Source organism: Maylandia zebra, linkage group LG15 (assembly GCF_041146795.1).
Source record: "Maylandia zebra isolate NMK-2024a linkage group LG15, Mzebra_GT3a, whole genome shotgun sequence".
NCBI lineage: Eukaryota > Metazoa > Chordata > Actinopteri > Cichliformes > Cichlidae > Maylandia > Maylandia zebra.
The window spans coordinates 15,335,385-15,351,197 of NC_135181.1; the positions used below are offsets into that span (position 1 = coordinate 15,335,385).

General features: G+C 38.4%; 1 protein-coding gene across 11 annotated transcripts in view; it reads right to left on the minus strand.

Annotated features, from left to right (window-relative positions):
- The window catches only part of gphnb (gephyrin b), a 111,669-nt gene that overhangs the window by 49,042 nt on the left and 46,814 nt on the right, over positions 1–15,813 (minus strand). For all 11 annotated transcript variants that reach the window (XM_076873991.1, XM_076873990.1, XM_076873988.1 and 8 more), the window contains exons 5-6: positions 9,690–9,784; positions 9,021–9,087 (exon numbers count right to left, since the gene is read on the minus strand). In XM_076873991.1, the coding sequence (XP_076730106.1) occupies positions 9,021–9,087; positions 9,690–9,784 (162 nt within the window). The remainder of the gene's footprint in view (positions 1–9,020; positions 9,088–9,689; positions 9,785–15,813) is intronic.

A 15,813-nucleotide genomic window follows, 5' to 3' on the forward strand; every position in this document is an offset into this window, starting at 1 on the left:
ATTACTGAGACAGCATTCTCAGCACCAATGTGCATAAACATCAAAAAAGCCAGGCAGGAGGACTCAAAACAGTAGATGAAAGCTAGTCTGTCCTGTTGCGTAGCCGCAAGCTAACCTTTACACCCTACATCCCCATCTCTCGCGTGCATTTTCCTCCAAAACCCCTCAGCAAAATGAAGGCTGTTTATGTCTCTCGCTGCTGAGTTTGAAGCCTACATCTGAGCATGTCTGGAGGATGCAGAGAGAAGGACTGGGTGGGTTTGAGATGTACAGAGGATGGACTCCACTAAAGAATGAGTGAGGATTGTGTCAAGAGCCTGGATATATTCATCCTTTACAGTTTTGCACATTTAATACATGCTGGGAATTTTTTCTTTCTTTCTTTTGTTTAGCTACATTAGGAGTGGTTTTTTTCTGCTCTTATTCTCTGTTTTGTCCTGGAGGAGAGTAACTGTCAAGAACACTAAAGAGCAGAATCCCTACCAACAGATCAGAAACACGAGCAGGAGAGAGAAAGAGGCATGGAGGAAGAGGGGAAGGCATTGCTGTTCTGAGAAAGGGTGAGAAAGGATGACAGGAAGATGGAAGGAGAGAGAAAAGTAGTGAGTGAGATGAGAGTGGATGAGATCTCAAGAGATAAAGAGTTTTGGGGTAGAGGAGAGAGAGAGATTCAGAGAGATCTTAAAGATCTCATGGACTATTATCTTGATGTTATCTTCGTTATCGGTAAGTGCCAGCACTGAATTAAATTAAACAGAAATGCAATGTTCATTACGTAAATGAGACGTAATGAACAGAGACTAAAAGGGCAACAGGACAGAACCTAAACACAACTGTGGTCAAAGCTCTCCAAAGCAGTAGAAAAAATGTACTCTAAAGAGGGGACTGACTTTTGAGTCACGTCCTGAAAATAGGCTGAAAATCTCACTCCATGTGTATCTTGTAATTTTATTCTTTTAGTCTGGAAACTTGCAGGCACTTTTTTGCTACCACTTCTCTTTCACAAAACCTAAAAGGAAAGCTGTCCATAGCCTCACACATGCAAACAAACCAAATGGCCTATTTCTTTCTGCTTTAACACTGAGTTGGACTTGCAGACTTTGAATTGTGTAAAATTATGTTTACTTAACAAGAACTGGATGCTTGAACAGCTTGCCTTGCAAAAGTCTTAATTTCCCCAAATCATTTTGAAAAAACCTCTTCAAAAATTAGACAATTAAGCCCCTGTAAGTAAATATTATAATGCCTATAAATGATTAATATTTATTATAAAACTTGGTGATGGTGGCCAGGAAGAACCCCGTTTTTATAAAGGAAGAACCGTTCAGAAGACAGGACTGAATGGAGAGCCATCTATCAAGTCTGGTTGATGAATGAAAGAAAGAAAAGTGAAAAAAGAAGTGCATGGGTAGTCAAAGACAAAACATAAACTATGGGAGCCAGTGGTGGCTTGCAAATGCATAATGGCAGAAACTTGTGGAGGTGAGAAAATAATCTTAATGTATGATGGGACCTCAGCAGCCTGAGCATATAGTAACATAAGTAAGGGATGATACAGGGCCACCTAATCCAGCTCCATCTCTAAAATCTGTTAAAAATTTTAAGTTTGAAGCATAATCTAAAAAGTAGAGAGATTATCTGCCTCTTGAACCACAACTGGGAGCTGTTTCCACAGGTGAGGGGGCTGATAGCTGAAAGTTCAACATCCATGCAACATTTTTCACTTCTCTTTCCCTTCATCACTCAACCAGACTTGATACATAGCACCCCATCTGGTCTGGTCTGCCGAAGGGTCTTCCTTTTAAAAGGAAATTCTTCCTTCCCATCATCACTAAGTGATTACATTGTTCAACAATGTTACATTGTTACATTGTTCAACAATGTAATTACTTCTGTACAGGACAGTGGACACACCCAGTCTTCGAAATATGCATACATACACTGTGTGAAAAATAAAGCTTTTGCATATTTTCCATGCATTAATTTATAACCAGCAAATGTAGAGGTTTTGGCAGTTTGGTTGTCTGGATCATTCAGGTGTGTGTTAATATAATGCCACAATCTTCCCAGAAGTGAAAGACAGTGGTAGCAAAATTACTCCAAAAACAGACTGTGTAATGCTAAGAGACTGCAAAAAACAAAATGCCTTCATCTCAGACTCTAAAGCCTCAGTTAGCATGTTAAATGCTAATGGAGAAAATCTCTACAAAGAACATGCAGCATGGCTTAGATTTGTAAAGTCGCATCTGGACACACCACAAGATTTCAACAAAGTCAAATCTTGTGCACAACTCGAACAATTTCCTTTGGACAGATTAGAAAAAGTAGAAATGTTTGGCACCACATTTGGTAAAATCCAAACACAACATATCAGCACAAACACCACATTCTGTCAATCACGGTGGTTGAGTGGTGATGATTTGGGCTTGTTTTGCAGCTACAGGACTAGGACACCTTGCAGATATTGAGTCGACTACAAAGCATCTTCTAGACCAGATATTCTTGAGTCAAATGTAAGGCCTCAGCTAGAAAGACTATTCTATCATGGGCTGTGCTCATGACTGTACACGCATAGATAAAGCAAAAAGGAATTCAAATGTTTAGTTGTCAGAAATGAGAGGTGAAAATGTTAAACAGTGTATGGCTACAATAAGAAGGTGTAAATCCATGTTGAAATGATATAAAGCTAAATTAATTTGCATCAGCTCTGCAGGTTTTGCTTTCAGTAAGAAACTAAAACAAAATTCGCCCACTGGACAAAAATGTCATTGCACTGTGCAGAAATGCCTTTCTCACTATGGTTTGAAACATTGTTACCAACAATATTATTAGCATATATTTTAATGATGAAGTCAGCATGAAATGAAAGAAATAAAATTGTTCACTTTCCAACTGTAGTGTAACTTTTGCTAAGTTATTCTTTTATGTAGCACTTAAGTAGCACCGTTTGAGAATACATAACATGTCTCCACACTCCAACACGAATGGAAATTTGGGGGAAGAGAGCAACAGCAACCTGCAGTTATATGGTAATGATCAGTTTCCTATCAATTACAGTTTGAATCTAACATATAAAGCTTATATTAGACTAGATGTGAGAAGAAAAACACTGTTGCCTAAATTATGATACCTAAGCAAAAATGTTAATACTGCACCCAGAAGGAAGGATAACAAGGTTGTCACAAGAGTCCAAAAGTAGCATGCTACTGAGCGGCATCATGGAAGATACCGATTTCCAAGCTTCACGTCAACAAATGCGCGTTTGCTGCTTCTGTTTTTTCATGTCTTGTGATTATTGAAACATAATAAAAAAAAAAGTACCACTGGCAAATCACTGGAGCATCCTTTCATGTCATTTTCATATCAAAAGTATTTCTACTTTAGTCAGAATGTATTTATAAAAAGCAGTTACAGAACACAGTCCATAGAAGACTACCAGCTTACTGGCTCTGAGGGTAAAACCATGTTCTCATCACCATTATTTCAAAGTGTCTTTACAGTGGAGACAGAATTAAAGCATCAACAACACATATTAATAATTCACTGTACAAAAAAAAGAAAGATCTAAAGTATTTAGCTGAAAACTTGATATGTAAATGCTGCAAATGGACATGCTTTGGATTATATCTGCAGCATAAATGAGGCCAAAGAGACTAAATGAGGAGCTAAAAGGTATGCAGCTGACAGTTGGACACAAGGGGCTTCGTCCGGCTGGCTCAGCTGGACATCCCTGTTATCTTTATGACAGGAGATCATTGTAATAAAAGCCCGCAATGGGCTTCCTGTACCGTTAACTTTAACTGGAGGTTGTTCAGGGAGACACTAATATGGCAGCAGATGGGGAGAGGTGGTGTAATTGATTGAAAGAAATACTAAAATCGATCAGGAGATGCGGGCGTGTAACGAGACAGAGATAGATGTGCAGGTGAGCAAGGCGGAGAGGGTGAAGAAGGTCGAGAAGGAGACAGCAGTAGGTGAAAACAAATTCATGTACAGTGATGGGAATAACGGCGTTACAAGCAACTAACGGTGTTACTTTTTTCAGTAACGAGTAATCTAACTAATTACTATTTCTATTGTTACAATGCCGTTACAGTTACTAACAACAAAATGCTGTCCGTTACTATTTTTCAACAAACAGAAGGTTGAAGATGTGTTCAGCTTACCGCATCTTATATCAGTTGCACGGTAGTAGCTGTAAGTAATCTGGGCGCTACAGCTTCAAGCAGCTGCGCGCGCTCCTGCGGACGGTAATCACGATCACTGTCTAGCACAACACCTGGAGCTAAGGGGGCAAAACGATCGCATGGGTGCTGCTGTTTGACTGAGGAAGAATAAAGTAGTCGTGGTAAGCCAATCACATGACCACTTAAAGACAAAGCAACAACATGATGATTTACCAGTTTTTAAATTGTGTTGATAGGCCACGTAAAACCAGAGTCATGATAAACGGTAAACCGTAATATAAGCGGTGTTTTTTCCTCAATAGCTTAGTCGCGTTTACTGTCTAAGGACAGCGCTAGCAAGCACTCTCTGCTTATGAGAGAAAAAAAACCAAAAAAACAACAGGGGAAGTTTTAGGAGTGACGGCGAGAGAGAGAGAGAGAGACAGCAGAAAAAGAGAGAGAGCAAGTGTTCAGATGTGAGAGATTTGTGACATTTAGCGTGTTTGGGGTGTGTAGTTAATGTGTTGTCTTGTGTAGTTAGTGTTTAGTGTTGTGGATAGTTTTGTGTTGTGTGTCAGAACAATGAGGTGACTGCTGTCTCCAGGTAGAAACAGGAGCAGTGATACACCTGCTGCTGTCAGACCTGCAGGTATCAGGCTGTGATGTTCTCCCATAGGGCAGGGATAGCTCAGTGGGTAGAGTGGTGGCTCCATAATCGGAAGGTCGGGGGTTTGATTCTCCTGAACAGCTACCCTGAAGTACCCCTGAGCAAGGTACCATCCCTACACACTGCTCCCCGGGCGCCCAATGGCTGCCCACTGCTTCACTGGGTGAATGGGTTAAATGCAGAGAGGAATTTCCCCACGGGGATCAATAAAAAAAGTACACTTTATAGTGGACAGAAATTATGTTTTTGTAGTGGCACAAATAATTTGTGTGGCATCTTATTGAATGCAGAACAGCTGATTTTTCTGTAAATAGTTTGAAATGGTTATTTTAAAAGGTAAATGGATGCAAATAACTTTGTTTGGAAAACTTGTGCATATGATTTTAAAATTGAAAATTTATATTTGTATTTAAGGTTATGAAATATGATTCATTAAACATGTTTGTGATTTTAGATCAATTGTGTTAATACAGTATGTCAAAATGAAAACATAACTGTAAATTCAGACACGTAAGGTTGTGCCAAAAATGGGATGATACCAAACAAGGCAAAGTAAATAGTTTTTAAAGGTGAACTGTGGAGGGAAAATCAAAAGTAGTTAAAAATGGCCAATTATACCCTGGACCCCAGAGGGTTCAACGTTTTTTTTAAAGTAACGCAATAGTTACTTTTCAAGTAATTAATTACTTTTAGAATATTGTAACTCAGTTACTAAGTCGGTTACTTTTTTGAAGAAGTAACTAGTAACTATAATTAATTACTTTTTCAAAGTAACTTGCCCAACACTGTTCATGTATATATAAGTACAAGCGTATGTAGAGTTTTACATTGCAATAAACAAATATGAGCACATATATGAAATCACATGCACAAGTTATAAACTCAAACCCACAAATTAATTCATTAAACCGTTTTGCAAGCCAGGGCAAAATGGTTCATTGCGTCACTGTTGGCACTGTTCATTTCTGGTGAACATGTTTGGTGCCCTGGTTTGCACCAAACATGCTGGATCCCATATAAACCAAACAATTTTATCTCATGTGGACAAAGAATGTGCTCCCAATATTTATCTAGTTTCTTTTTATTTAGCAACTTTTAATCGTACATTTTTGTGGTAAAGAGAGAGGAAGCGAGTTGCACCGTGTCGCCATGGCTTGTTTTTTTTACTGCTCATACTGTTGTTGTCCTGTTTCCCCTGCTTTTTATCTGTTCACTAAGTCACCTACATCCTTTTCCGTCCTTTGTAAGGTCTAAAAATCAGACTTTTCTAGAAATTATTTTCCGTGTGGAGCCATGCTAATGCAACCCACAGAACTAAAGTTCAGACAGTTCTGGTATACAAAGGACATTTTCATGTTCACGCAAATAGACCTACTAGTAATCACAGGTGTATTCGATTATCTTTCAGTGATCACAGGTTTTCTGACTTTTGTATAAGTGATTGCAGTTGTATTTACTACTAGTTTAATGAGTTTCTGAGTTCTAATGAGTTTGGAGCCTGTCATTGCTTAGAAGCTCTTTGTAAAGATTCTGCTTATCAACTTAGAAGTAATGCAATCAGTGTAATGGCTCATTTACACTAAGTTAAAAGTAGAACAGTAACATCCTTGTGACATCCAGGACATGAGTATGCAATATCCTCAAGCTCTGGGTGACCACTTCAATCACAAGGCACTTGCACAGGTTGCCTAGTCGATGTGTCTGATTGCAGTCATTAAGTGAATTTGATCACAAAGAGGTATCTAATGCTGGACCAAAAGCCTTCTAGTGATTGATTCGTTCGGTAGCAGATTGCTGCGGTTACCAGTAGTTTGCACAGACGATGCCAGCTATACATGAAGTCTCACCCACTACTCAGTCTACACTGATTTTATCTGTTTTGATTTTATATACTGTTGTTTGTTTGTTTGTTTGTTTGTTTGTTAATTAGTTAGTTAGTTTATTTGCTTGTTTTATTCAATTTTAAATCATGCTTTTTATTTGTTCTTGTTTCTAATGTCTCTGTAAAGCACTTTGAATCACCTTGTTGTTGAATTGTGCTATACAAATAAACTTGCCTTGCCTTGCCTTACTCACAGAGATAAAATTTATAGAGTCCCCAATTTGCAATTTTCACTCATTTGACATTTAAGTAATGTTGTCCAGAGATGCGCTAACCTTTATATTAAAGCAAATCAAAACATAGAAACATTAAAACATCAATGTGGGCTTACCATGACAACACAAACACCAAAGTCCACCTGCAGATCAGTCTGCACAGAAGTAATCAATCATTCAAACCGAGCAGACAGAGGCACACAACTACACCATACAACAACAAATCCATATGGTGCACCTGGTGTTTACACGCACAGGGGTAATGAGTAAATGCAACAGTGTGCAGAATCCAACATAAGATGAGTTTTAGGTGTTACAACATTAAGCTAATGCTGTTCAGGCAAACAGGTCATAGCAAACTAGCTAAAACAATAAATAACCAGAAGCACTACCATGAACTCTGCTCTTTACTTTGTTTTAAAAGAGGTATTTTGCACAGAAAGGTCTGCCTAAAATTTGAAACAAACACAGTTGGATACAGTAACTGTTCAAGAATAATTCACTAAGCTCCAAATTTCTAACTCTACATGGACTAACTAAAATATTTTACAATATGTTTTGTTGGTTGGCAGTAAGCAAACATGTCATATGCAAACAGGTCTAATGATCTGGAGCAACTAGGTTTTACAGGTCAGATAAAACAAATTTAAATTAAATATTAGCCTACAAATGCTACAGTTCCAACAGTGTGGAAAAAAAGACTTTGCAGGGCATTAGGATCAGCATAAAAACATATTCACGCATTTTCAGCATCACAAAAAGAATGCATGCAAATTCCAGTGACAGTGATGTATTACAGTTTGTGCTGCGGCGACTTTGCAGGAGTGCTTCATTCTGCGGTGTCGGTAAAATAAGACTTAAAAGTTTGGATGTATGAAAGATGTGTTCAGCAGAGAATCTGTATAGCACAGAAGCATAGCGTAAATGAAGGCTTGCAGCCCATTTTTAAGTAAAAATGAACACAACCTGCTCCAAACCAGGGTATATACTGTAAAAAAAAAAAATAAAAAAATAATGAAACGTGAAAAAGTGTTTGCCTCCTTCCTGTTTTTATTTCCTGATTTGCCAAAAATCATTTTGATGATCCCCAAGACTTTTGGGAAAATATTCTTGTTGAACTTTGTGGAAGGTTTGAGTCCCATTACATCTGGAGTAAAACTAACACAGCATTTGATAGAAAGAACATCATACCAGCAATCAAACATGGTGGTGGAAGTGGGGCTACTTTGATGACAACCTGGACGATTTTCCATATTTAATGCAATCGTAAATTCTGCTCTCTACTAGAAAAGGAGAATGTCTGGCAAGCTCAAGAGCACTTGGGCAGTAGAACAACAGTCCAAAACATACCAGCATAGGGCTTAAAAGGCTAAAAGACAATACAAAACAAAACAAAAAAATCCCCAGTTAAAATTTCGGACTTTCGGACTCTGATTGAGTTCCTTTGGCATGACCTTAAACAGGCCATTCATACTGACCTGACAGGAAGACAGACAGAGAGACAGGTGCGCGCGCGCACACACACACACACACACACACACACACACACACACACACACACACACACACACACACACACACACACACACACACACACACACACACACACACACGAAATCAGCTCTCACTCTCACGTATAATAATTCAATTGTCAAGTATCAACTGTGGGCTCTTCTATTGTTTCCTAGTCCTTATTGTGATTTTTACTTTTGTAATTCAGCTCTCTTTGTCTGCTAGACTATATGTGTGCCAGCAAACTGTCAGCTTCCCTGCCCGCCTGTGATTCTCCTCTCAAGTTTGCATACCCTGCTTGGTTGCCTTCAATAGCTAGAGACCACCGACTACTTGGACCCCTCAACTCGGCATCCCCTTTTGTGTCTAAACCTTTTAAAGGTGTTTCTGCGTCTGCCAGCACTGGCTTTAAAAACCGTATCGGTCTCACTCTAGGAAGCTTTCACACACATTGTGATGTACAGTATATATTTGAACCACATAAATATGAATGTTCCTCTCTTACTTCAGGTGAGTCTGTTTTTTTTTGTGTTTGTTTTTTTTACATCCATGTAATGGATGCTTGCGGTGTCTCCTACCTGGGAACCTTTCTTGCTTCCTGGTAAGTTAATAATAAGTGTCTTCCCTCGGATACCACACACAGGTCTGTAAACAGACAAGAGAAAGTTTTAATGAATACAGCGGAACAAAGTGCTGTGAGAAATACGCTAAATTATAGTGACAAATGTGGGTGCTGCTCTTCTTTCACTGTAAAACCAAAATCTCCTTAAATCAAGTGATAAAAATAAAAAAGTGTTATGGTCTTCTTAACCATGAGGAAAGAGGGTCTACTAAAAAAAACCTGCCTAATTACCTGCCTTGAACACTTCTAAATACAGTAATTTTAATGTCAGATTCACAGGACATTTTAACATTAGCTGAGCTGCAGTTTAGTCTGAACTTGGAATCACTTTGAAGGGAAAACGTTCCTCATGTTAGGGTGATAAGAGAATTAAATAATGAAATGAAAATAAAATTTGTTTTGTCGTAACATATTCACTGACATTCCTAAATGTTTCCTCTGACATAAGTCCTAGAACATAGACACTAATAATGAAAAAGACTAAAACTAACACTGAAACTAAAGATTTTCAAACAATAAAACCGAAAAATCAAAATGAAATAAAAATTACTTAGAAAATGCAGTGTTATAATAACTCTGGTGTGTGTGATTCTGCTGTGCTGTCTGTACTAAAAATGCGTCTGACCTGGAAAGCATGCCTAGTGGTGTGACGTTGAGGGATCCCATCAGCATTGCCAGAGACATCCCTGGAGCCTCGCGCTCTATCACCTCCTTAGTGGCCTGGAGAGACAGGAGGAGAGTTGTTAGTGTGATCATTGTCCAGCCAACCATGCGAGCCATGCCATGTCAACTAAAAACATTGCTGCTGTTCCTTCTCTGAGCAAACTGGAGCAATATTCATTAGGGGAAACACTGGAATTATATTATATGCTGTAAAGATCTGATGGTGGTAAACACCTGCATGCTTGAAAGTGTTTAGCTGCTACTGACTCTAATCAGTGGCATAGCATAGCATGACAGAGCTGCACACGAGAAGGCAAACATCCAATCCAGTCTTATCAGACTTAAATAGCCTTTCACCTCCTAACCAATATAAGAGCACAGCAGACAATTGCCAAATGAATTCACAGTGTGCATACTCTAATCTGGCAGCACCTTTGTCTAAACCCAGCTCTTAGCAGAAGCCTCTGAAGTGGATCTCTTGTTGTGTGTTGATGCGAGAAATTGCAAATATAACTAAACAAATCAATAACAATAGAAACCAACTGTATTCCCATGATGTCAGCCAAAGGGCCAGATGCATCTCTCATGTCCTGCTGGTTTTCTTCCCATTTCTTAAGATCATGACTTTCAGATACTGTTCATCTGTTGTAGTTGTTTATTAGGCCTGCCATCCTTTCTTTGCTTCTGAACTCATCCAGTTTCCTCAAAAACTTTAACAGCTGCTTGGGAATCAGCTTGTTGGTGTGAAAATGCTATTTTATGCTTATCAAACTGTGTAAAGTTTTTTTTGTTTTTGCAGATTTAATTAAACAAACGGAACAAATGATGTTTTGACAGGCTGCAAGTAACAGGGTGCCTAAAGACACATTATCTGGTATGTGTGAGCACAACATGGCTTCATCTCTTGAGTTATGTGCTTTTTTTTTTTTTACACTTAAATGATTCATAGGTGAGTGTTAAGTGGCATAAAACAATTAGACAGTGGTACCTGAAAGTGGTCAGGTACCAATGTTCAAAAAAAGCCCAGAGAACTATTACTCAAGACCACTTAAAAAGTCTGCAAAATATCAAGAAATGATTGGTGGTTCAATACTTTTGTACAGACTTTTGCTGCCTAAGCAAAAACGACTATAGGAAAAAAATAATATATATAAAAAATGAATAGTATCTCGTTGTTGCCCATAATACGCAAGTCAGACAGATTAAAGGCTATATGGTGGAAACAGCTCTTTATTAAAATATTTGATTTACATTTTTTAGTACACAGATATGTTTATGGGACCAAAGTTGATGCAGCACATTCCTGACAGATAGATGGCAAAAAAATGCCTGGTCCTCCAGCTGTGTGTGTTGGGTGCCCTTGAGTTGAGTGACACTTCAAACGCACCATTAGCGAGGGAGAGGGGAGAGGAAGAACTTCAAAGGAGAGGAGCCACTGGTGAGCATCTCAGGCTTGGACTCAGGAGAGGAGAGGGAAGGGAGGGAGGGAGGGAAGGGAGAGGGATGAGGAGAAGGGAAAGAGTGTGGGAGGGAACTGAGGAAGAGTGAATGAGAAACAAGAGGGAAGGATGGAGACAGTGAGGGGTTAAGCTCGACTCATACTTCATCGAATACATCACGCAGAATCAAGAAGGCGGAGATGTATGCCTGATGTTCGACTCCACAAATATTTTTGTGGCATGCTTTTGATGAACTCTGCCAGATTTTACAAGTTTTTCTTCACTTATAGACAAAATAATATGTGATTTTGTTGTTTTTTAATTGATATGCATTTGATGACAGTATGAGATGACAGTATATGATGGCAAGTGCAGGTTGAAGAACTCACAACGTAATGTTATGTGATGGAATCTTATTTAATAGGAACCTGAAAAAGATTTCAAATGTATCAAATATCTAAATGCCGAGTGATGATGGTTTGCACGTATTCATGTAAAAGTAAGAAGTCATTTAGTTTTAAATCTTGTAAGAATGGGATTTTTACATTAATAGCTTCAGAAAAAATATGTGCCCTTGTTAAAGTCATACGCTGAACACGTCCTTCTTAAAAGAAAGCTATACATCCGGATAAATACCGACCCGTACGTAAGGTTTTGTAAGCATTTGTTTTCTTCTTCTTTTTAACTGTACTTTAAGATGTTTGTAGTGAAGTAAAAACAAGTGCAAAGTGCAGGTTTTTATTATTTGCACTGTTGAAACCCATTTTAATATTCCTGACAGAAGTTGTGCATTTATGTGGATGCAGTAAATCCGTAGCATTCATTTCATTGTTTAGTAGCAGATTTTTAAAAAAATGTTTGTTTTGATCACAAGTTTTTGTTTAAAAGCATATTAAGGAACATTGATCATGTTTTTAAACTGTTATGTATTTAAACAGTTATAAATTTTTACTGTGGTGCACATAACATATATAACATATCACATAATGGGATGTTTTATAACCCCTATATATTACTACCTCTACACCTATATGTTGTCAATACAACGTATTGCAGTAAGATAGTTTAAAATTGGTCTATATAGCATTATTATTGCTTAAGATATTCAGATCAACAATATTAATCTTGTATGAGGGGTTAAAGGTCAAATGTGACATGACATTTTAAATCCTCATGCAGTACTTTCTATATATTGACAATACGCACCACATTTTTAAGAATAATAGTTTAAAGTTTTATGGGATTTTGTCAATAAATCATGAAGTTGACCCTGAACATCCTGATGGGTTAGTGTTAGGCAAATTTTAATAGATTGTGTCAAGTGGGGTCATGTCAACAAGGTTTTATTAGAATTTGTTCTAAACTTTTCGGGCTATCACGTTTTCAGAAAGAATGACACATGAAAACTACCAAAAACATATCCTGCTTGGCAGAGGTAACAAAGCCAGTAAAAAGACATAAAAACAACATAAAAGGTAGAAAAAAGCAGACTGAAGCAGAGAAAAGCAGATGCTTGGTAATGTATGGTTTTCATAAAGAAAAAGGACTTGTACTAGCAGCACATCTACAAGACAGAGTACTAGCAATGAAATATACAGTAACTCAGTTAAACTTCTTCTGTTCATGTCCTTAAAAAGTAAGTAAGACTCACACACCATCTTCTCCATAATGCAAACAAACATTGTGAATAAAACAATTAATGCCCAGTCAGTTCAGGTTTGACTTTACAGTCATTCAGCATTAACTGTCTTGATGGATAGATGCATGAATTGACAAAGAATATATTATATATATTACTCTAGTGATTTGGCGGCTAATGCTGATAAATGTAGATGAAGAGCAAGCTGATCAGATGAGGATTTATTAACATTCAGAGAGCTGAGACAGGGATTATTATAGTCAGTAATGGATGCAATGTAAAATTCAGTAACATGTAGTGTTTAAGAATAAATTAACACTTACAGCTAAGATGAGATTCACACTTACACATCTTTTTAAGCATTTGAAAGCAGGTACAGAGTAATGAAATTACTGGTAATTTGTTAATAAAGTGTCACTGTTACTTCTGTTATAACTAAAAGCAAGTCAGAGCAGTTACATGTGTCATGTACAGCCTTCAAACATAGAGACAGACAGAAAGATATGACTGTTTCCAGCATGCAGGGTTGAATCAGATAGCAAGTATTATCAGTGACTACAGCGTGTATGCGTATTTCCTTTTCCAGGAAGGTTGCTGCTGTCTCCCGTGATTGATGAGGACCAATGATACTGCTGAGAACCACAGATTGCTTGTCTGCGTTTGTGTTGGTGAGTGTGATACTGAGAGGTTTGCTGACTGCATGCAAAGACAAAAGACTTTGTGCACAGCCTTCACACTAGGCTCTATTTACACGTGCATGAATATGGATTCAAATAAAATATAACACTAAAAACGTTGTACTTCATGTTGGCTGAAATCAAGCTGATTTACAAAACTGCTGATCTAACTGGGAGTTTCTCACACAACCATTTCTAGGGGTTACAGAGAATCGTCTGAAAAAGAGAAAATGTCCAGTGAGCAACAGTTCTCCAGGAGAAAAATCACTTGTTGATGGCAAAAGTCAGAGGACAACAGCTAGACTCAGGTGGCAGCTGAACGGTCACCCAAGAGGCCCGCGTTCAATTCTCTGGGTCATTTCCTGTTTGCTGTTCCCTCTGCTCTTTCTCTTTCCTGTGTGCTCCGCTGTCTAGGCTACAATATTCAAAAATAAACCTCAAGAAAAAGACAAAGAGAATGGCTTGACTTTTTAAAGTTCAAAGAAAGGCAAAAGTAACTCAAATAAACACTCGTTATGAAGAAGAGCATCTGTGAAAGCACAACATGTGCTGCAGAAGACCACACAGCCAAGAAAGGGAAACTGAGGCTACAATTGAAACACAGGCTCACCAAAATTGGACAACAGAAGACTGTAAAAACATTGTCTGGTCTGATGCGTCTTAATATCTGCTGTGACGTTTGAATGGTAGGCTCAGAACTTGACGTAAACAACATGAAAGCATGGCACCATCCTGCCTTGTATCAACAGTTCACGCTGTTAGTTGTAGGGGAAATTATTTTGTCATACTTTGGGATCCTTACTACCCACTAAGCATGGTTTAACCATCACAATATACTCAAGTATTACTGTTGACCATGTCCTTTCCTTTATAATCATAGTGTACCCATCTCCTATATTGAAACGGGATGTGCAACCAACAAATGTGCAGAAACTGTGTGATGCCGTCATGTAAACAGGGACCAAAACCTGTGAGGAATGTTTCCATCAACTTGGTGAATCTGTGACATGAAAAATTTTGGAGATTATGTATCAAAATTTAAGGAGCGGGACCACGCCTCCAAACACGCTCCCTCTGGTTCTCATCTATATCGGTTCCCCCAGTTCTGTTCACTCTCGTTTATATGCCCCACCTTCCCTCCCCTTTTCAATTCGTTAACTTCTTCACTTCTATTTAGTACATGGGGATCTGCCAGGCCCGGGAGCCGCCGCCAGTCCCCTTCGAGGCCTTCCCCAAACTGCTGCTCAAGTCATGTCCAAGCCATTCACCTTTACCACTAAAACGCTGTCAAACCTAAAATGAGGATGTGGGCCCAGCTAATGAAAAAGCAGTTATGGAGACAATCGGGGGTCCAACCAGTTATAAGCAACCTGTATCTAATGAAGTGTCTAGTGAGCGCAGTTGCTTCTGTAACTGCTAAATAAAGTTGTTCAGGCTAATTTCAACCAGAGAATTTCCCCCATTACTGATTTTGTGGATTTAAAAGAAGTAAACAAAAACTGTGTATTTTGCATTTTGATGGAGGCATTAACTAAAAATTAACTAAAGACTGATTCTGGACACAAAAATGAAATCTTAATTGTGTTTACATTTGGGAACTGCTATGGCCTCATGTTGTCAAGTAAGCAGAAAAAAAACCCTCCCCGTGCAGCCATAATGCCACATGCCACCCATTATCTCTGAGTTATCAACAGCACAGCACATTTGTTTATTTATTTTTTCAAAGGGAGTCAAGAAGAATCTTACCTCTTATTTCCCATTTGACTGTGGGGCTAATTACACTGTGTGTTTATCAGTGCTGCAACACGCGTATGTGATCTGTATAAAAATGCTGCAGTTCTCTGAATATAGCACGTGCAGCAAAAAGAAACACCTGCCTTTTAAATCCGCTACCCTCTAAAGCTCCGTTACGTGTCAATATACTGCAATCATTCTTGTGTTTTAGTAGTATGACCTTATTTGCCTTACACGACCTCTTAGAGAAAACAGTGCCCATATTTCAACTCGAGCTGTCCTCGCTCATTCTTATGTAACATGTTTCTAGCTGCATTTCAGCTCAACCCTAAACCTAATTTTACAGTTATGAAATACTGCAAGCAATAAAATGTGATTTGTGAAGCATTTTCATGAGTTAGCACACGTGTCATTGCTCTAAAACCAAGACTAAATTCCCAATGCAAAAAACATTCTGGTGTGCCTTTGCCCTCTTCTGCACCTGCACCACTGACCCCCTCATTGCATTACTGAGAGAAGTGATACGAAAACAAAGGGCAGCAACTCAGTTCCTGAATGTAAACATAGACAAGCATGGATTATTAAATCAAGAGGATA